General features: G+C 41.1%; 1 protein-coding gene across 1 annotated transcript in view; it reads left to right on the forward strand.

The window, feature by feature from the left end:
- The window catches only part of SETD6 (SET domain containing 6, protein lysine methyltransferase), a 216,345-nt gene that overhangs the window by 82,540 nt on the left and 111,486 nt on the right, over positions 1-22,319 (forward strand). The window contains exons 3-4 of the mRNA XM_078671270.1: positions 5,131-5,275; positions 7,359-7,500. Coding sequence (XP_078527396.1) covers positions 5,131-5,275; positions 7,359-7,500 — 287 coding nt within the window. The remainder of the gene's footprint in view (positions 1-5,130; positions 5,276-7,358; positions 7,501-22,319) is intronic.

Genomic DNA, 22,319 nt, shown 5'->3' on the forward strand with positions numbered 1-22,319 from the left:
CCTTGTTAGGAATGGATTTATTCATTTTGGTTTGAATGGAAATAAGGTTTGGAAGCCATTATTTTCTGGAGTTATCAGCACAGATTTCCTTCATATATTTCTATATTGATGTAGCGAATCCGGGTGGCATGGCATTTGCGTTGCCTTCGACCTTTCTAGTCTAATGGTTCACTCACCCTATGGGGGTTAAATACTATTGTCTGTCTGTCTGTCAGATGTCTTCAGACAGGGATTTATCCTGTTCCCCTCAGGCTTTTGTTTTTTTGTGCCTGCAGGATTGTTCCTATTTACATTGGCTGCGGTTGGTACCACGGTTTCTATAGAGAGTCCTGCTCTTTTGCATTTGATTCCTACATAGGTATGGTCTGTGGTGAATTCTGACCAGCTGGGTCTCATTGAGAGTGTTTGTAGGATTAGTTTGAAGACCCTCCTCCTGGTAGGTATAGCTATGGTATCTAATTCAGAAGTTAAGAAATCTGTGGCTAGATGTCTCTATCAGATTAACAATTTACTTACCTTCAGTAAAGTATTATCGGGTAGAGACACAGTCTAGCTGCAGATTCCTTAATTCCCTGTCTATCCTTCCCGCTCTGGGACCGTTTTGTAGTGTAAGGGTTATAACCTTTTCAGTACTAGTTTTATATTCCAGTGATCACTGTTTCACAGAATGATGTGGTTTAACGGACCATTTGGTCTTACTTCTTAAATTTTGACTTGGTATTGCTGTACCCTTCATTTCCAATTTGATTTGTTTCATCATTGGATCTTTCCGTATGGGCCTTGTCTGGGTATTATCATACCATTTATTTCCATATTTGAATTGTTTTTAAAAATGCAGTAAACTTTTTTTGGCATACCATTTAAACAGCCAGTTTCTACAGGGGCGCCGTATTTTGGCACGGAAGGTTTCACAGAAGAAACAGACGTCCGCGCTCCACATGGGACTTATGACTCCACTAACATCACTACGGGAGTCGAGTTCATCACAGAGTCGTAAGGTGCTGACCCCCAGTGACTGTTGAAAAATTTCCAGATCCAGTCTGGCACCTGGGGAGAATGTAATAATTAAGGAATCTGTGACTAGATTGTGTCTCTACCAGATAATACGTTACCGAAGGTGAGCAACTTGTTTGAATTGCTGGCTTCAGAAGGACTGCTGCGGCAGAAGAACTCCATCTACTATCAACCTCCAGAACATGATTGCCTTATGCTGAGTCAATTTGGAAGGGAGCTGATGACTGATGAAACCATTCCAACGGAAGGCTGTTCTGCCTAGTGGGACTCATAGTCCTAAATGGGAACCTTCCCCAAACCCTGCCCCCCCCCCACCTTCTCTTCATATGTGATTGTCCAAAATGTCTATCTCTGCTTGGGAAGCCCTGTGCTATGTACAGCAACATGAACAGAAGATGTAGTGTAGTTCCTATTATCCCAATAGGCTCTGCGCATTGGAATAATATCTTCAATAGTATAGACGTAGGACAGAGGTTAACTAGGTCTTCTACTGACGATATTAGACTTGAAGTTTAGTGTTTGCCAGCTAGCTCAGAGTTCATTAGAAACTTTCTCGAATAGACAAGGAGGAGTTTAACCTCCCTGGATAGACAAGAAGGGATTTAGTTTCTGACAACCATAGAACATGACAACTTTGCTCTCCCCTAATCAAGAGTGTATCTCTAGAGTCGTGTGAAAACAAAAGACAACTTATTTTACTCAGTCAGTTCAGTGCATTCTTAGTTTCACCAGATTGTAGAGAAAAGGAAGAGACGGGCGTGTTCAATAAAAAGATGTTATTTATTGATCAGTCTCTTTTCTCATACAAGAGAAATGAATCGCTATTATTGCAATACTTTAGAGTTAAGTAAAGTGCATACAGTAATAACAGAATTATAAAATAATACTGTAAAAGCATTGATATGGTTTCTTAGCCATATGATACTTAAAATGGATAAAATAGATACATACATATATACATTGACTAATCGTACTCAACTGGTGCTTCTAACTACGCCTACCCCAATGTACCTGACCTAAGCCTAATACGTGGCGGGAGTAGATAAGTAGCAGTTTAAGTTAAGTTTGTTTTGCCAAGGGTCTGCTTCAAGAATTCTCTACAAAGGATGATTCAGTTCAGTACCTGGGAGTTTAGAAGGCTGGAGGGCTGGTATCTCTATCTCAGGTCTTGATATTCCAGCTGCCTGCGAGGGCTGCTTGGAAGCGCCGGAGCTGGATTTCTCGGCAGGAGAAAAGGCAGCGTCTCTCTCTCGCAGCGCGTCAGAAAGGAGGGGCAGCGTCTGTGGGCTTCGCTGTCAGCTGGGCTCCTCGGCAAGTCTCGCTGCTCCAATCTTGTCACCACCTCGTGTGTTTGCTTAAGGCAATGTCGGTATTATTTATACCTGAAAGGTGCCGGGATTGACGTAAGGATGGACATAAATACGTCAATAAGGATGTCATACGAACTTGATCGTTCGCACATTCTTTACTGAAGTTCTCGGCTAAATCAAAACAATGGCTGTGGGGATTTCCCAGATCGTGGTAGGTTTGATTTGTTTTGAGAACACCGTATGCCTATTAGGGGGCTGGAGGAATAGTGCTTGCCTAATGAGATGGCATGCGCTATGACCTAATCAGATAAAGGGCTTCTGTGCCGTTGTGTGGCTAATCAGATAACGGATTTCTGTGCAGTTGAATGGCTGCTAGTTAATTATTAACCAGACAAGGGTCAGAAACAGGGGGATCGATACAGTACCCATAATAAATACACCACAAAGATGTGTCTGTTTTGAACACACAGAAACAGTCTTACCTCAGAGGATAAAACTCGCATTAATTTTGAGGCCTGAAATTGAGCCCTAGCACAATTCAGGTAAGTGAACCCATTACTCCTTGCCATCCAGCGCTCAGAGATGTACTATGTTGTTTTATGAGGGACTATGAGGCATGTTTACATAATTAAAGATATTTAAAAAGTGCCTCCACTCAACTTGGAACAAGGATGAAAAACGTGTCAGTGAGTTGTGCCTCCCATTTTGATTATTTACTTGTATATACTTAACCATCCTTATGGGAATATACACAACGGAAAGAAGGTAAAGCCTGTACCTGGCCTTTGTTGACCTTACGGCCGCATTTGACTGCGTACGTCACAAAAAACTATGGAGTATTTTTGCCTCAGTGGGGGTGGAGGCTCCATTAATCCATTTTCTAAGGGAGCTCTACAGAAATTCAAAAGCTCGGGTGCGGTTGGGCCCAATGGAGAGTGTTTAGCCTTGTTCCGAGAGGGGGGTTGGGCAGGGCTGTGTTCTGGCACCTTTCCTATTTACATTATATACCAATGGTTTGGAGCAATCTATGTTGGAAAGGTGCCGGGGCCTACCTCAGCTGTCTAGTCGTCCAATACCTGCCCTACTCTACGCTGACAACGCTGTAATTATGGCTTGAACACCAAGGGGACTACAACGGGCTCTTGTTAGTTATGAGTTAATGAAAAACATAGGCCTGAGAATAAAAATCACTAAAACTTTTATAATGAATTGCGGGACAGGTAGCAGGAAGCAGAGGGACATCTATATAGAGAATAAAAAACTACTATAACGTACCCTTATTTAGGAATTTTAATTGACCAAAAGGGTTCATGGCGTTGGGCTATCAAGGCTAGAAAATTTCTCTTCATGAGAACAATGACCGCTTTGGTGAATTTTTCAAAAAAGTTAGGGAAGAAAGCCTCAGTAGAGTTGATCCTTATCTACCAAGCCCAGTGCGTCAGCACAGCCATGTATGGCGCCGGGATATGGGAATACTATGACGTAAATGAAATCCAGAAAGTGGCGAACGCATTTCTAAGATATTTGTTGCCGGTCCCACGCTGTACATCATCCTATATTTGCCATACAGAGTTGAGGCTACCATACATCAGACATAATAAAGGTGCAACCAGCTCTGCTATGGCATTGGATCTGGTCTTCGACTAAAACCATATTCAATCGTAATGTATTAAGTGATGGCCTTAAACTAGATCATGCATTAGAGATTAGGTGGTTAAAGTACGTAAAAGTTTTTATATCCGACTTGGGCCAGCCAGAATATTATCACAATCCTTCTTCGATGGGTTCCATCTCTAGAAAGGCTTTCAAAAAACAATGCATGACCCATTTGGAGGCAAATAGATGGCCGTTGAGGCATCACTGCCCATGGTTCAAACCAACCAAATGATGCGCTGTACCATTGGCATGCAATCATATTTAGCTTAAGCATTAAGTGGGTACGATAGATTTGTTCTTACACGTCTTAGACTCGATGTATTCCACTGTTTGTTACGCTTTCCGACTATAAACGATTGGTCCAAAATCTTACCAAACTGCCCCTGTGTCTGCGTCTCCCCGCAAACATCAATTCATGTAGTCCTGTTTTGTAAATTCTATTTGGAACAGAGGAGGAGGTGGATTAAACCTTTACCGAAATTATGGGGTATGAGGCAGTGTCGCCCGGCCTGTCTTGCATTGCAGTTTTTAGATAATGATTGTTTTGTGAGATACATGGCCCTATTTTTGAAGCGCACAATCAAGTGTAGGAAACACTTATGATCTTTGATCCATTTAAAGTACACTTCTAGGTTCTTAGGTGCTATGTTTGTTTTTAAATTATATTTTTTAACAGACAATTGTATAGTAATGTGCTATATAACTTTGCTTTTATGTTTTTTTTGTTTGCTGATTTGAAAACTGAATAAAGCAAATTTTAATTGATTGATACTTGTATATATGTTGTCATAAAAGGTCCTTTAAACGCCACAACTAAATAACGAAATGATGCTGTACTTAAAGAAATTGAAAGGAAAAAGTGGGTACAGGATAGATTGTTTTGTCATATATATGAATAGGTATTGCTTTAATTTACTTAGTTGTTTTTTTATTTTCCCTCCTCTCCATTTGCACCTGTGTGTTACCTTGGAGGCTATTTGATTCTGTGACAAAAAGTTACTGTGAAAGCCAGAAAATATTGGAGACCGCTTTGACAGGACAAAATTGACTTCTGGGGCTTCCGGATTAGGTGCTTGAGAAGACAAAAGAGAGAAAGGATGGATTTGTGGTTGACATGTATCCTTGATTCTAATATTTGTCATTTTTCCAGGTTTGCATCCGCAAAGAGGGGACTGCGTCGGAGTATGGCATGTTAGCCCAAGGAAATCTCTCAGCTGGAGAGCTTCTCTTTTTGGTCCCCAGGTCAGCTCTCCTGTCCCAGTACACAACCTCCATCTCTTCTGTTCTTCAGAAAGGTACTCTCTTGCTCACATTTGCATGTTCTACTCCATAAAACAAGGCAAAACCTATGTAACTCTGATAGTTTCCTAGTAATGAGTTAGGGAGGAAAGGGTGGGGGACCCCACTTGGTGTTTGACAGATAAGTTACATCATATGGGAACATTCAAATTAAATAGGCACTTCTCCCTATGTAAAGCATCCACAACTTTCTAACTGAATAATCCGACTGAGGATGTCCACTTTGGTGGGGCTGGCAGTCTCTTAAACACAGATAAAGGTCCTGCATAGCTCTGCCAAAGAGGTCCTGGAGAATCAGGCTGCTAGCTCCTATTGTCTGGAAGCGAGAGCAGTCCTAGAGAACTATGCTGGCCCAGCAGACCCATTCCTTCACTCCTAGTACCACCTGTAATGTCTTAGTCCCTTCTGTCTCCTTTTAGCCTACTAATGTAGTCTCCACTACTAGTCTTCTGGTAAATGTATTAACAATTAGTTAACTGTGCAGTAGAGGGCTGGTACATTGCATGCACTCTTGTGGACATAAGAGCCTTCTTGAAGGTGGGACAGTTATAGATTCATTGTCGGTTTGATACTGAGGTTATCAAGCAAATCCTCTTCAGTATAGCAGATCACCTTGAAAATGGCATTTTTTGACCACCAAGAACAAAAGCTACTGTTTTTGAAAGCTAATGAAGTACATTTCTAACCAAGAGATCTCATTTAATATTCAGATCAATTAGATTTAATTTGAATATCACACAACACACAAGTGTGTGTGCGCGCAGGTGTGTTTTTTTTTGTGTGTGTATATATATATATATATATATATATATATATATATATATATACATCTCTTTATGAAAAGGACATATATGGTCAAATACACATATTGAAGCGCCAGAGCCCTCCCAAACCTATCCTTCATTCAGCTGCTCGGCTCCCGTAGGTATGAACACAAATAACTAAGGAGCAGAGACACTTGAGGTTTGAATTAAAAAATCTGAAAACCCCTACTTGCCAAATCACTATCATTTTCCAGAACAGCTCTTATGCTCTTGAACTCTTTTCCTGTTCAAATGCTTTGCCAAGAAGACTAACATTCCGGTAGAAGCCAACAACTTTACTTTATTACTGGTATCTGAACAACCTTTTGCAATAAACATGTTCTGCTCCAAAAATAATTCCAGAAAAGAAATTAGCCCATACGGTGAACTTAATTACTACATCTATTCACTCCCCGTCCCCTTTTTTCTGTTTCCCTCGTGCCCTCTCAGCTTCCAGTTTAGATTCCTTGGCTTTGAGTTAGTTAGTATCAAGAGGCTTCCCAAAACTAGAGAATTTCCTTTAAAGGCCGTATTAGCACTGCCTGTGATTACTACAACACATTTTGAACTGACCAAAGTTTATGGATCGTCTGCATTTTTAGGTAAAACGAGGACACTCTGGACAAGAGTCTCCTCCTGCTACACGTTTTCATTGGACTATAGAATTCGTTCTGTTCGCCCTCAAGTTTGTTTTGGTTTGTGAATGCCCAGTTTGACTGGGAGCTGGCCTCCCAGTTAACTCCATCCCATGTTTTATCGTAGTGTCTATCAACATGTGTGGGCTCTCTTCTAGTTGCTCTTGTTGATTCTATCAGGTTTTCCTGTTTGAAACATTCTATTGGTTTGACATTATGTTAGTGTTCTGATTTCCCAAAGAGAAATGTCTAAACTTAGTAGAAAAAAAGAAACTGTAATAATATTTGTTGCATTGAATTATAATGGGCCAATATAAAGTCCTTTGCACTAGTGTGTGGACATAACTGTAAATATCACACAGCCTTGTTGATTCTATTAGGTGTTTCCTGTATATAACATTCAGTTGATTTGACATGTTAATACGATCTGATTCTCCAAAGAGGATTGTCTTTACTTTGAAGAAAAAAAAAAGAAATTGTAATACTTGTTTAGTATTACACTAGTGCACTAGTATTACACTAGTGCACAATAAAGGCCCATGCACTAGTTTGTGGACATACTTATAAATATCACACAGACTTGTCAGTTGAAAAGGTTTCAGTACAAAAACAACTGATTTTATTTTTTATTTAAACTGCAGAGAAAGCCTCACTGGTGAGTGACTCTGGCTGGGTGCCCTTGCTTCTGTCTTTGCTGTATGAATACACCAACAGTGACTCACTCTGGAAGCCTTACTTTGCCCTGTGGCCAGACCTGAAAGGCTTGGATCATCCCATGTTCTGGTAAAAACACAATTTGAGCTGCCCGTTTGTTTGATCCCTTCTATCTTTCTGGGATGTCACGTTATAGGTTAATGGCATGAAAAGTGTTTACATTTGTTGAGTTTCACAATATTCCTAGTTGCATGTGGGTGGATGCGTGGTGGGAAGAAATGATGGAAACATTAATCTACTCAATATAAAAGTTTCATCACTTAAATGGAATAGAATAATAGCTTTGTATGTACAGTTGTATCCTATTAATTAAGGAGCTGAAGACGTTCAGATACTTCTTTTAAAAATATTGTATGATTGAAGATCTAGTCTAAGCCCATAGTTCTAGTCAAGAACATTTTATGCCATTTAAAGCCAAAACTGAATCTTTCAGACTCACTACAATGCAATACCTCAGTACAACGGATGTTGGGGGATAGGGTGTGATGCACATGAGAATGTGGAGGTGCACAGAAAGCAGTAGATGTCAGCTTAATTCTTCTAAGGGTCAATCCGTTCCTGAATTTTCATATTTTTGTTGGTCATCTTCAAGTAGAGTTGTGGAGGTGTACCCAAATGCAGCAGAGTTGCATTCAGTGCTTCAAAAGAAGTCAATCTGTTTTTAATATATGCTGCAAAAAGTCTCCAGTCTTATGATTTTATGCATTAAGCACTTTGGAAATATTATGGGGCAGATTTACAAGAGGGGTACAAATTAACAGTTGGCAAGGTGATAAATATTTTAAGGTGAATGGATCAGACCTGACTGAATTAGTTGCTTTTGTAACAAGCATTGGCCGCGCAACAAGCAAGACGTGCGACCGGGAGTTGTGTGCGCACGCATAAACAGAAAGAAAACGTGCGGCCGCGAGTTGTGTTTGTGTTTAAAAAACACGCAAGTGGTGCGCGCTGGGCGAGCGAGAGGAAAGCCAGATGGCGCCTCTGCTCGTGCCTGTGCGCGTAACAGCACGCTCCATGCCACCGAAAAAGCTGTGGTTGGACTTTTAAAAGCCCACTCATAAATCTCTCGCCAGAGTAGCGCATGCCCTGGCCAGACCTAAAAAGTTGAGTGTTGTCTGATCACCACATTTTCTGTGAGTCTTGAAATGTGTTTGTATTAGATTAGCGAAGCCTTGTTACAGGATTTTACTTTGATCTGCCCCACCTGTTTTGGCACCTATCTCGTAGATTGCCTTTGAGTTCCAAATACACATCCAGTCTGTCCACAAACAGTACCTTAGTGTTTGGAATGTGTCTGCCAATTTGACCACAGCAGTGATAGACCAACCTGGAACTTAGAGGAAAATAGTGCTTCAAAACTGATCACTTTGTAGTGTGCTGTATAAGTGCGCTCCCACTATGCTGTCCGTTCAGACTGCATGTGATAAAAGAGGATGGAAAGGAATTTTTAGCAATTGACAGTGCTATTGTAGCATTGGGGCAAGCTTGTGAAGGGGCAAGTGAACGGTCACAGTATAAAACCTCACATCATTGGGATTGATAAGGGTGTGTAGCTGAAAAACCTGGTTGGCACAGATGGCATTTCAGACTTCTTTTGAGACACAGGTGGATGACTGTGGCTTAAATTATACATTTGCACACCAGGGTAGTTGGTAATTGATTGATTGGGTGGTGGTAAGTGAAGCAGCTTTTGATGTTGAGGCAGAAGCAAAGGCTTAGTTCTTGTTCATTGCTACCACTTTCAGTTCTTCTGGTATCTTGTTCTCATATGGGAATGCGAATCTCCCCAACAAACTGGCATCTCTGAACTTAGTTTGTCAACTCTAAGTGATTCTGGTTCCTTGCTGAGCAGTTTTGTTCTACTCCTTGAGTATTGTCTTGTACTCCTCTTTTCTTGGCAGAGAACTTGGAGTCAGTAGAATTTCTATTCATTCAACCTATCCTCTCATTTCTTGATCTTCTTTTGATTTTTCTGACAAATGCACAGTTTCGAAGGCATAGTAATTAACGTTTACAGCAATGCCTTTCTCTTGGTTTGTTGCAACCTGACAAGATTCAAGGACTCTGTTAGTTATCCAGCAACATCTGGGGTGAGTACTTTGCCTTCAGTTGCACTGGAAATTCTTGATTCAGAACTAAAGTAAATTTTCTCTGAATCTTTTCTTGATGTTTTAGCAGGACAACACATCTGTGAAACCGTCACTGCAGACAGGAGTGAAGCGGATTCCCTCAAGCATTTGAGCAACATGTGGTTCTAGATGAAGTTTCACCAAGAAAAAGTGGAACTAAAAACCATTCCTGATAAACATTTTGACACAAAATGTGATCAGCTTCACGTCCCAAAATAGATCCATTCTCATGTATTGAAGGTTAAGCAATCTTTGGATTTAATTCCACATACTAAGTTTTTATTTTTTAAACTTGCTCCCTCAAACACTTCTAAACCAATGTTATCAATTGAACAGTCGATTGTAGACTGATCTATAGTCAACTAATCATAGCCTGATTCAGAACCTGCACATTGAAGGCTTTAGATTCTGAAGTACAACACTACTAAATAGGATTCCTTCATAGTTCTGGAGAATCTTCCTGTCGGTAAAGGGCCGGCTTCTCCTGCTTCTTCATTTCTGAACAAAAAAGAGAAAGCTTGGGAAAATCAAGGAGAAACAAAATCTACCATTGCAGTTTCCCCCACTGTTATTTGCTGTTATAGTTGATAGATTGAGAGAACACTAAAACAATTTGCAGAATTCTGCCTCAAGAAACTGCTAACATTTATATTCTGGAAGTCCGTGGACTAAGGTTATGCAGCACGGCACTTCAAGAACGTGGTGGACAGTGCGGGCGAAAGCCTTAAACTATACCATTGCATATGCAGACATGCATAGCTAAGACCTCCTCTCTCCATTCAAGATAATGTTATGGTCATTCATTTCTTGTCTACCACTGAAAAGGCCCTTGAAAATACAAGTGGGGAGTGGTGATGGTTATGTCCATTAGTTCCATCACCAAATACTGAAGGATCGCAATCCGCGCTTTTATGCCTTTTGGAAAACTTTTGGTAATTTCTTGTGGAGAAGTGTGGCTCAATGGTTAGAGCGGCAGACCCTGATGCAGAGGTCTAGCCCGGGACCAGGGTTCAATTTCCCGCCTCGGCGGGTCTTGGGCTCAAAAATTCCACGGACCTGATAATTCTCACCTCTGTGCCTATTCCAATCATGGAGTCCCACTCTGCAACTCTGGGTAATAGCTTGCTTAATCTCCACAACAGCCCCCACAACGCTAAGGATGCCTGGCCTCCACCTTGGGGGTGCCCAGGAGTGGACACCACACGGGGAAACCCAGGATGGGTTCCACAGCGGTATTCGTAGAAGCGCCTTGAAACCCTTGCGGGTGAGTAGTGCGCTATACAAGTATCAATTTACATTACATTTACAATTGGGGATATGGATTTAAAACATTTTGTAGTACGAAAAAAATGATTTGAATGGCATGCTAATGTTTCCTAAGCTTAATCATTATCTGTATAATATTGAACTCTTTGTCCAAAATAAAATCAGTCCCACCAGTATAGTAAGGGTAGAGGTGCATTTCAGATGAATATATACATCTGCCCTCTGGAGCGACTGACTAATAAAGGAATTCTACTTCAAAACACACACAAAAAAGTCTAGTCAAAGGTTGGAGTTCTGCAAGTAATGGGGCTCCAAGATGAAACTTTCTGTTTCTAATCCAGTCTCAGTACAGCACATCGATCACCCTCCTGTCTGAAAGTAGTGCTGGATTCATTTGGAAAGACCTTCTTCAATTCCATAAAAATGTGCCTTAGATCTTCCGTGGTGTGTTTTTTTACAGTTTAAAGTGAAAGTTTATTGAAAGAATTTGCAATAATAACACTTAAATGTACAATGCAATCATTGACCAGATAATCGTTAATCATGAAAAAAGAACACAAAATAACACTATCAGGAAAAATAAATGATAATAACTACATTGTTACGATGAATTAAACAATATAAATTCAGAAAATAAAACATAATAAAGTAGAACAATTTCATTAGTCTAAATAGATAATGGAGGTTTAGGCACTTCTTCAATTCGAGGATTATGAATTTGATTTATGAGCAGACTTAACCAAAAAGTAAGTAACTGAAAGCCATAAAAGGTCTCTTTTAATAATTAATGAAACATAACATACACCGTACCTCCATGCTTGAAAGGACACTTGAGGTATCCTTCCAAGATTTGGTAATCTGTTGAAAAACTACTGCAAGGAGTAAATCAATTCTACAAAAATCCCTGGATCGAGATGACCAATAATCAGAAGTGCTACCCAGAAAAAGGTTAATAAAATTAATAGGAAAATGTGAGTTAAAGATAGAATTTATCTGTTTCCAAACTTAGCCAAAAGTCGTATATAAAAGAGGGCATTCAAATAACATATGTTTAAGATCTGCCAACAGTTGAGAACAGGACCAACAGTTGGACAATATTGTACAGTCTAATTTATGGAGCTTAACAGAAGTAATTAATAGTCTATTATAAATAGAAAATAATGATTGGGCTGCGTTAGCCACTCTCAAAGATTTTTTTATTTTGGTCCAAATTTTATTCCAAAGAGATGTGGGAATAGTAGATTGTGGATCTATTTCCCAAAGATGTTCCACTTCTGATTTATTTCTATCTACCGGAATTCGAGATATATGTTTCTATATTTGATATGCAGATGGTAATGTATCTAGTAGCTTGCAAATAGGAGAGGGAGAAAATGAAGATAATTGTTCTGAAGAGAGATTGTGATAAACCACCTGTAGTGCTGAGACAAGTAATTTATATTTATCTTCATACGAAGCTGGAAGCAAAAAAAAGAGATTGCGCTTCTGAAAAAGGAGGACATGAACCATCATGATATAATTGAGAAACCCATTTCAAACCTTTAGAATGCCAATCTTTCCAAAAAATAACTCTGTTGTTAATTTTAATCGAAACGTTATACCAAGTAGAAGAGGCTAAAAATGTATCTTTAGGTGCTTTGAAGGAAATAAGAATGGGGGAAAGTATCATGCACATATTTTTGAAAATTGGAGGAGATAAGAATGTAGGTTTGGACGTGAAAGACAAACATTCCAATCAGGGAGAAGGGACTGAAACAAGATTTTTCCAGATCTGCCCATAAAGGTATAGATAAAACATCATTATCCTGTGATAAAAAGGAAGAATGTTAAAGACAAAATGCTAGATGATATGTACAGAAATCCGGAAAGTTAACTCCTCCGAATGCTTTGGTTTTTTAAGTTTACAAAGAGACATTCTATATTTTTTTCCCATTCCATAAAAATTTGGACAAAATTTTGATTTTTTTTGTAGTAAGTTTGGGGAATATTAACAGGAATATTTGAAAGATAAAATAATATTATAGGAACCAGCATCATCTTGATGGTATCAAGACGACTCCACCAGGATAAAAATAGTGGGTTACAGCGAGATGTAAGGTCCAGCAAGATTGTAGATAAGGAGTTAAAATTCAAAGTTATAGAATTCTTAACAGAATCCGAGCACCATAAGCCAAGATATTTAATTTTATCTGGACTCCAGTGAAAAGAAGATGCATTAAAGTCAGCATGGAAACATACATTATTTAAAGGAAGAATTTCACATTTTTCCACATTTAATTTATAACCAGAGACTGATGCAAAACTATCCACTTCCAATAAAAAGGCTGGCAAAGACAACTGTGGATGTGAAATAAATAATAGGATATCATCAGCTAAAGCTAAAAGTTTAAGTTGAGAATTTCCATAAGAGAAACCAGTAATTTGTGGATTCTTTATTAAAAAGGGTTCTAAGGCGAGAATAAATAATAAAGGAGAGAGAAGGCAACATTGTCATACTCCTCTGCGAAGAGGAAAATAAGGAGACATCAGACCATTAACTAAAATAGAGGATTTAGGAGAAGAATAAAGTAATGAAATTCATTGAATAAATTTCGGACCAAACCAGGAAAGAGTAGCAAAAATAAAAGACCAATTAACTCTATGAAACGCTTTTTCCGCGTCTAATGAAATCGCTGCTAGGGAAGACTTTATTTGGATTTACTGATGACATTAAAAAATAAGCGAATATTATCGAAGATAAGTCTGTCTTTAATAAATCCACATTCTTCTCTCCCAATTAAATTTGGTAAAAAAAGTTTCTAGACCCAGAGCTAAGATTTTTGCTAAAATCTTATCTAAATAAATTAAAGAAATTGGGCAAGAATTCTTACACAATCTATGGTCTTTACCGTCTTTAGGGAGAAGGCATATCAATGCTTCTTGAAAAGAACCACCAGAGGAATTAGATGAAATAAAATAAAGAAAAAGTTGGTGTAATTTAGGTATAAAGAAAGATGAAAAGTAGGAGTAGAATTCGATACTGAAACCATCAGGTCCAGGAGCTTTGCCTTGTGTAATGGAACAAATAGCAGTGGACATATCTTGTATCTGAATATCTTGTTCTAATGAAGAAAAATCGAAGTTGGGGTGTGTAGGTGAAGGAATAGAAGATAAATAATTAGAAGAGTCATGCATGTCTGACTGGAGCTCTGGGGAATAAAGCGTCTGATAACATTTTGAAAATTCTGAAAGAATATCTTTCTTCTTATATAAATTTTGATTAGAAAAAGATAGAATAGAATCAATAATAGTGCATTCTTTTTTGATCATAAGGTAATTCGCAAGAAGTTTCCCTGATTTAATTTGACCTCCATAGTACTTTGCACTGGCCTTGAGTAAATAAGAATTAGCATTATCTGTAGAGATGTTATTAAATTTAAATTTAGCTTTCAGAAGATCATTTATGGTATTCGTAGAGTGGGAATTATAGTAAGAATATTCTAATTTCTTAATATGGGAAGTAACAGTCTTTAACTTATTGGCAGCTGATTATCTTTTTTGAGAAACAAAATTTATAATAAAATCTCTGGAAGCGGATTTAAAAGCATCCCAAACTACTTGAGGAGATATCTCAGGAGAATTATTTTCCATAAAGAAAGTATGGGCAAATTGTTCAAAAGTACGAGTAAATTGTGAGTCTGGCAGAAGAAAATTATTGAACCTCCACCGTCTGGTTCCCTGGAAGGGGGGAAGGAATTCCAAATCTAAAGTTACTGGTGCATGATCAGAGATCAATATAGATCCTATATCAGAATTAATAACTCTCTGAGCAAGATTATTGGGAATAAAAATATAATCTAACCGAGACTGAGAAAAATGGGCAGGTGAAAAGAAAGTGTACTCTTGAAGAGTGGGATTGCATAATCTCCATGCATCGACGAGATCTTTGGGATAGAGTTGTTTTATATTGAAAGTGTATGTGCGGAGGTATGAATCTAGTTTTGGAGTGTCTGTCTAGGATAGGATTAAAAACCATGTTACAATTGTCACCCACGATCGAATAGTCAGTATAGGTCATCAACTTAGATAATACTCCTGGCCAAAAAGATTTATCCGGAGTAGTAGGTGCATAAAGATTAACAATAGTTACTGGAATGTTATCAACAAGTAAAGAGACATAAATCCATGTGCCATCACAATCCACATCTTGGGTAAGCAAATTGTATATTGAGACGTTTATGACATAAAATTACTACCTCATTACGTTTTCCTGAACCTGGAGAGGCGAAAACATGGCCAACCCATTGACGTTTAAGCTTGGCAATTTCTTTATCTGCACTATGTATTTCTTGCAACAAAACAATATCCCCCTTTAAAAAGGAAATATGAGACAAAACCCTCTGACGTTTTATAGGGGAGCCTAAACCTTTAACATTCCAAGAATTGATTCTCTAAGTCATTTATCACGTAATATTAACCTATAAAGATTACAATATATAATAGTAACTGGTGTTTTATAAAAACAATAAGAAGAGTATGATAAGAAATAAACTTGAAACAATGAACGTACAATAGAGAAAATTACAAATAGAATAAAGATTAGAAGTTGAAGGTAAAAGAAAGAAAAGCGATGCGAAATAAAGTTGTGTGCAGAACTAGTGTTGAAAAACATTAGACAAAGAAAAAAGATATGTAAGTAAGTGATGAAATCCTTTGTAGGAGAAGGAAAAGAAAAAGAGGAAGAGAAGGAAAAAGCACAAGAGTTCGAACTATGCAAAAAGAAAAATACTAAACCATGTGTAAGATACAAAAATTGACATACCAAAAACACACAAAGGATTGAGGGTAGTGGAGCCACAAAGGGGGATGGTACATCAACCGTAGCTCTTGTGACTGGTACGGGAGGAAGACAAAATACCATCAGACGAGCGGGTATTCACATGAATGATTATGAGAAGGTTGAACCTAATGAAAACCGAAATAGAACAAGTTATAAACAAAATAACAAATACACTATACAAACAAACAGCCAGAACATTCCAATAGAATACAAAGACACAACAAAGTTAAACAGTGGATCTTGAAACGTCCATATGTTCCTATCTGCAATTCTCCAAAAACCGTTGAAGGAGACGGGGATCTTTGTAAGTTGTAGTTTTATTTTTATATGTAACCTTAAAAAGGCAAGGATGAATGAGGCCGAATCTGGCATTGATGTTCTGTAATGCTAGTCTCATGTCCAAAAATTGCTACCTTCTATCTGCTGTTGCTTTGGCATAATCTTGTGAAAAGAAAAAGGTAGAGCCTTGCCAAGAGATATTACCTTTGACCTTAGAAGCTTGTAAGACTTTCAACAGATCTGTGTACTCCAAAAAATACAATATTACTCCTCGGTTTATTTAGGGAAGCTCTCGAGTGTGGGACATGACCCAAACGATGGGCTTGTTGAATGTTCAGAGGTGGAGAATCTGGGATACCCAAAAGCTTTGGGAGAAAAGATTGAAAGAAGGAGAGAGGGTTAGTTCCTTCAAGTCCCTCCATTAAACCATAAATGCGTGACCTTTTAATTGTATATAAATGTTTTATTTCTTTTATGATTTTTGATAAATCGAATAAAGTGTATTTGACTGACTGACAAACCATAAATGCGTAAATTATTGTATCTATTGTGATTTTCAAGGTTTTCAACCTGCTTTTGAAGACTTGAAATCTGAGACTACATTGAGGGAACTTGCACCACAGTAGAATGAAAAGAGTCCACGTTATTCTCCAACTGAACAACCATACTCTCCATATGAGACCATTTATCGTCTAGTTGCTGAAAACGGCTATTAGTCTCTTCCATATGAGGCTTAAGAGCTCGGATTTCATCCAGGATTAACTCCATTGAAATTGGAGGAGGGGACAATGTTGGTGAAGGAGGGTCTTGTTTAACTCTCTTCACTGGTGATTGCGACGATGTGCCAGGTAACTTCGATAAAGCTTTAGAAGAAGGCAATGAAACATTCGTCATGGGCGAATTTAATAAGACATGTTCAGAGTCAGCCATATTATCTTGGAGAACACTGAAAGGGTTATAATCCACCACAGGAATAGAGGACGCTGCCTTGGAATGCTGAGCAGATTTTGTTGTCCCCATACATGAAAATCACAAGAAAGCAGGAGCAAAGAGTTTGAAGAGAGGTGCCGCAATACAATATACATCAATTTTTTGAAAAATATTTTTTATTGCCATTTTCTGTATTCATACAATATACATCCATACATAAACCTCCAAGAAAAAAGCCAAAGGTATTCGAGGTTATTAAACATACCTTGGAAATGATTCAGGAGGTATGGAAGAGGCAACCTAGAAGAAGCCAGCATTAAAATTCCTGAAGAAAAAGCAATAAATCATGGTTTTCCACGCTTGGGAGAAAAAGTACCTCATTCTGTGAGGAAAAATCAATGCTCGCGGTAAAAACAAAATGGCGGACACGATTCTCCAAACACTCGCGCCCTCACAAGAGGATAAAACAAGCTGTCCGCTCACCGCATGGACTTCATAGGGCGAAGCAAACTGTGGCCAGCAAGTCCATCACTGTTGCAGCTCCTTTCCGGGCCGTTCGCTGAGGTTCCGACCGCCGAAATCCACGTCGAACTCCTGCACCATTACAGAGCTCACGGGAGAGCGGCGTCCAAGCCACGCCCCCGTTTTTAGGTCTCGTGACCTATCAATGCGCAATGCGGAGCGAGATATAAAGGGGCTTAAACAGAGCTTACCGAGATCGGGCGATTCCATGCAGTGCCCGTGAAAAGCTCGCTCAATGCGCATGTGCATTGCCATAAAAAGCACGTGCACAGACACCAGCCTCCCTCCCACAGGCATCCCCCAGCGTGCGCTGTGCCAACAAGCCTTTGAAGTGTTCGCAAGGGTTTCTGCCAGTTCGCGAGGGTTGTGTACCAGTTCGCAATTGCGAACTTACTTGTCGGCTCGCAACGGCCGCGACTATGTTGTTTCTACGTCTGGTTCATCATCACAGGTTCACAGCACCCTCTGTTTCACCACTGCCACCCTCTGGTACACCCATGCCACCCTCTGGTACATCACTGCCAACCTCTGGTTGGTTTATCACTGTAGATTATGGGGGTGAAAAAAAGCAAGCACACCTGCCCTGCTTCAACTGACATGAATTAATTTGGGGTTGAAAAATGTGTCACTGAATTTAAACTTCCAGTCTGGCTGGCACCTGCTTCCTTATCTGTAATTTGCTTTCTGTTGCAGTGCAATTTTTTTTCACAGGACCTTTGTGGCCTACTTGTAGCTATTCTCTGAGCCTGCTGTGAGGGTCAGAGCAGGGTCATAGAATAGTTGCAAGTAGGCAACTGAACTCTGAAGGGGCCCCTCAGGAAGCACTACAGGGAATGGTTACTAATGATAAGATTGAACTTTTGCACCTGCTGAGTGCTTTCAGTTTTGTCTGTAATTGCTTTCTGTTGCAGTGTAATTTTTTTAACAGGACCTTTGTTGTATACTTGTAGCTATTCTCTGAGCCTGCTGTGAGGGTCAGAGCACAGGGTCATAGAATAGTTGCAAGTAGGCAAATGGACTCTGAAGGGGCCCCTCAGGAAGCACTACAGGGAATGGTTACTAATGATAAGATTGAACTTTTGCACCTGCTGAGTGCTTTCAGTTTTGCAAAAATCCAAATATCCAGCAGCATCCACAAAAAGTAATCCTTCCAGGTCAAGATCCAAATCAAAGTGACCAGCACATGAAGAAAGCACTGGGAGGAGCCTGCTGGACAGGAACAGGAAGTTGGAGACTGTGGGGCACTTCCTTCCTCCCCCCCCCCCCCCAAAAATGGACTCCTTGCAAAGAAAAAGTGCAGGCAAATGTCAACCTGAGGAGTTATTCTGATAAAAATCATAATTTTCAAGGTTTATGCTGCCTGCTGGTGGATTTCTTGTGCGAAATTGCAAATTTTGCAATCTCGCAATTGCGAGATTGTCGCTGCCCGCCGCATCTACGTGTTCGCAAGTGTTTACTCCCGCGAAATTGTATAGTATTCTAGTTACCAAGTGCGACCAAGCAAAAAATCTGCTTCGCACGGATTTTACGAATTTTCGGCAAGTTCGCGAGAGTTCGCGGATTGCGAATTTGCCCAAAATCCGCGAGCGCAACGGATTTTACGCTCATGCTTAGTTATGGCAACAATTTAACCGCTTTATAACAATAATGAAAAGAATACATAACTAAAAGAGAGACATCATATTACCGAGGGTGCATGCATCAGGTGCCTAGGTTATCATTCGTGCAGGGTCACGGCCTGGCTGGTGTGTGTGTGATGTAGGGGCTGCTACTTTACTCGTCTGTGCGATTGTGTGGCTATGTAGGTGACGCGCTGCATGAGCTGCTTTATATATATATATATATATATATATATATATATATATATATATATATATAAATTCCCCCCCCTCTCCCATCTGGGGGGGTAGTGTGGGGTACCTGCTCAGCCCAGTAATTGCAGTCGGGGTGTCATGTGTAAACAGCGTAGTGTCGGCGACCAGGTGGCTCCTTAGGTGTCAGGTCCTGCCTGTTGTATCGTGGGTGCCTGCAGCATAGCGTCTAAGTGTGTGAGTTTTCTCAACATTTCATCCCAGGTCTGCGCAATGGGATACTTTCGCAACCCTGCCTTTTCTTCCCTGTGCAGGGTGGTTCCCTCCGCCCGCGCCTAGACTGCAAGGGATTTTGTCCAGTGCGATACCTCTGGTGTATCCTCGTGTCTCCACCTCTTAGTTATAAGGCACTTCTCTGTGAAGAGGCACAGGTCCGGAAACCTGGAGCCCACTTTATTGGCCTTAGTTCTCTTATAGAGCCCCAGAATGCAGACCTCCCACGTGGAGGATATCTCCTCATTTGTGCAGTTGGCAAGTGTTTCCAATATCGCACGCCAGTAGGGGAGAAGCAGGGGGCAGGACCACAGCATGTGTAATAGATCAGCGCCCAGGAGACGACACCTAAGGCATTTGGAAGTGTTGACATTAAAGTATTTGTTAATCTGGTCTGGTGAAAGATACGCCCGATGTAATATGTAAGTTTGGATAAGTTTGAATCAGGAATTTCGTGGTACATGCGTGGCACTGGCTGTAACGCGCTCCCACTCCCTATCCGTCCAAGGACGGCCTCTGTCTTCTGTCCAATGTGTGAGGAGTGTCTGTAGTGGTTTCAGGACATATATGAGCAAGGCCTGCACCAGCCAATGTATCACATGCGATCCCTCCCCCATTACATGAAAGTACTGCAATACTGATGTGTCACTGGCTTGTTGGTCATGTCACCCCACTTTTGTGTAAATGTTCACATAATGGCTGCGTGCAGAAGAAATTGGCCCACTGGTAGCCCATGGTCTACCGCCAGTGTCACGAAAGGTAGTTAGGCACAGTCAGCGTACAAGTCTCCGAGTGTCTCCTCACCCACTGTAAGCCATGGTGCCAATGCGTTGTCTGTTATAGGAACTCTGCCTCTGGGCGTCCCGAGAAGCGGTAATATGTGGGCATATGGTAGTGTCTTTTTAGAGGTGAAGGCTTCTCCTGAAACACCTGTGGGCCAGCTCGACGTGTATTTGCGACGGGCGGGGAGTGTTGCCTAGCGGATGAAACAGTCCGCAAATCTGGGCCAGCGCCCAAACTGTATCTCCGGTTGCCGTGTCTGCTAGATTGTTACCGCTTAGCCACTTTGCAACCCACTGAATTGCGCTGCTAAATAATATAGTTCCAGATGTGGGACCGCCAATCCACCACATTCCGGGGGTGCATATAGTTTCTGCAGTGCTATCCTAGGTCGCCCCGCATTCCAGATCAGGCCACGAAGCAATCCCCTCCAGGTCTCTGAAGAGCTTCACTGGAACATACACCGGAAGATTTGCGAAGTAATATAACAACCTGGGTAGCACAATCATTTTGGTTAAGGTGACACGGCCCATCACGTTGAGTGGCAAGGACTTCCAGAACTGCATCTGCGCTCTGATTGAGGAGACAGCGCGAACCAGATTACCCTCCAATATGTCAGAACGGGACCTGTAAATATATATTCCTAGGTATCTGAACCTGGTCGGATACCAATTAAGCGCAGTGTTGTTAATGGTTATATCAGTTGCTGCCACGTCCTCACAGAATGAGTAAGCGCCCGACTTGGCCCAATTTACCCTGAGGCCCGATACAGCCTCAAATTTGCAGAACAGAGCTAATATCCCCGGCGGCACAGCATGTAGATCCCGTACATACAATAACAGGATGTCTGCATATAGGGACACTGCATGTAATCCGTCGCTTAAGGGGATGCCCCATTCCATGCAACCCTCTCGGAGGAGTACCACCAATGGTTCCATGGCCAGGGAGAAGAGTAACGGAGACAGGGGGCACCCCTGTCTCGTCCCTCTCCTTACCCTGATTTCGTCTGAGAGGAGCTTGCCCGTGCGAGCCCGCACTGTGGGCCGTTGGTATAGCAATTGCACTAGCTGCAGATAATCATCCCCTAGCTCATATTTACGTAAGACCGCCGGAAGATAAGGCCACTCCAGCTAATCAAATGCCTTCTCCAGGTCCAGTACTAGACAGCCGGATCTGGGCCAGCTCTCCGTGGCATATTTCTGGACCCGGAATAATCGCCGATTATTTAGGGAGGTGTTTCTGGTGGGTACAAATCCATTTTGGTCGGCATGTACCAGGGTTGGCACAAACTGGGCAAGACTTCTACGGAGGGTCGAGGCAAGAATTCTGTAGTTCGTGTTTAGCAGGGCCAATGGGCGATAAGATCCCAAGGGATTAGGGTTCCTGCCTGGCTTCAAAAGAGAAACCAGCGTTGCCTCATTTTGTGTGGGGGTGAGCGTTGAATATTCCAGCGCTGCCTCGTAACATCTCCGGTATCAATGCATCCGAATATGCCTTGTAGAATTCAGCCGGCTACCCATCCTGTCCCGGCGTCTTGCCATTCGATAGAGAGTATATGCTATCCCTTATTTCCTCCAGCGACAGAGGAGCACCTACTTCTTCCCGTTGACTGTCCGTAAGCTGCGGCAATGTTGGTGTCGACAGGTAATTCTGTATTTCCGCATCTGTAACCGTCAAGCAAGATCTGTACACCGTAGAGTAGTGTTCCTCAAAGGCGTGGTGTATATCTTTTTGGGTGTGTACCATGACCCCTTGAGTAGTCTGTATCGCTGTTACGGGTGCAGTAACCATGTCTTGCCATATCAGCCATGACAGCAACCAACCAGGTTTGTCTCCCATGTGATGGGTACGCGCTGAATGTGCTGCATAGTTTAAATTACGGTGTCGGTCTAGTAATCTCTGAAATGTTCCAGAGCGCCAGCATTACCCTCCAGCGCCTCCCCTTCCCTCCGAAGCAGGTCTGTTTTGAGGCACGTAAGATCTGCCTCTGTCGCCTCAAACCTGCCTGTGCTCCAAGGCAGTCCCCCTTCACCACTACTTTGAACGCGTCCCACTCCACCAATGGCGTAGTGGCCGTGC

The sequence above is a fragment of the Lissotriton helveticus genome, chromosome 12 (genome assembly GCF_964261635.1).
Source record: "Lissotriton helveticus chromosome 12, aLisHel1.1, whole genome shotgun sequence".
In the NCBI taxonomy this organism is placed as follows: Eukaryota; Metazoa; Chordata; class Amphibia; order Caudata; family Salamandridae; genus Lissotriton; species Lissotriton helveticus.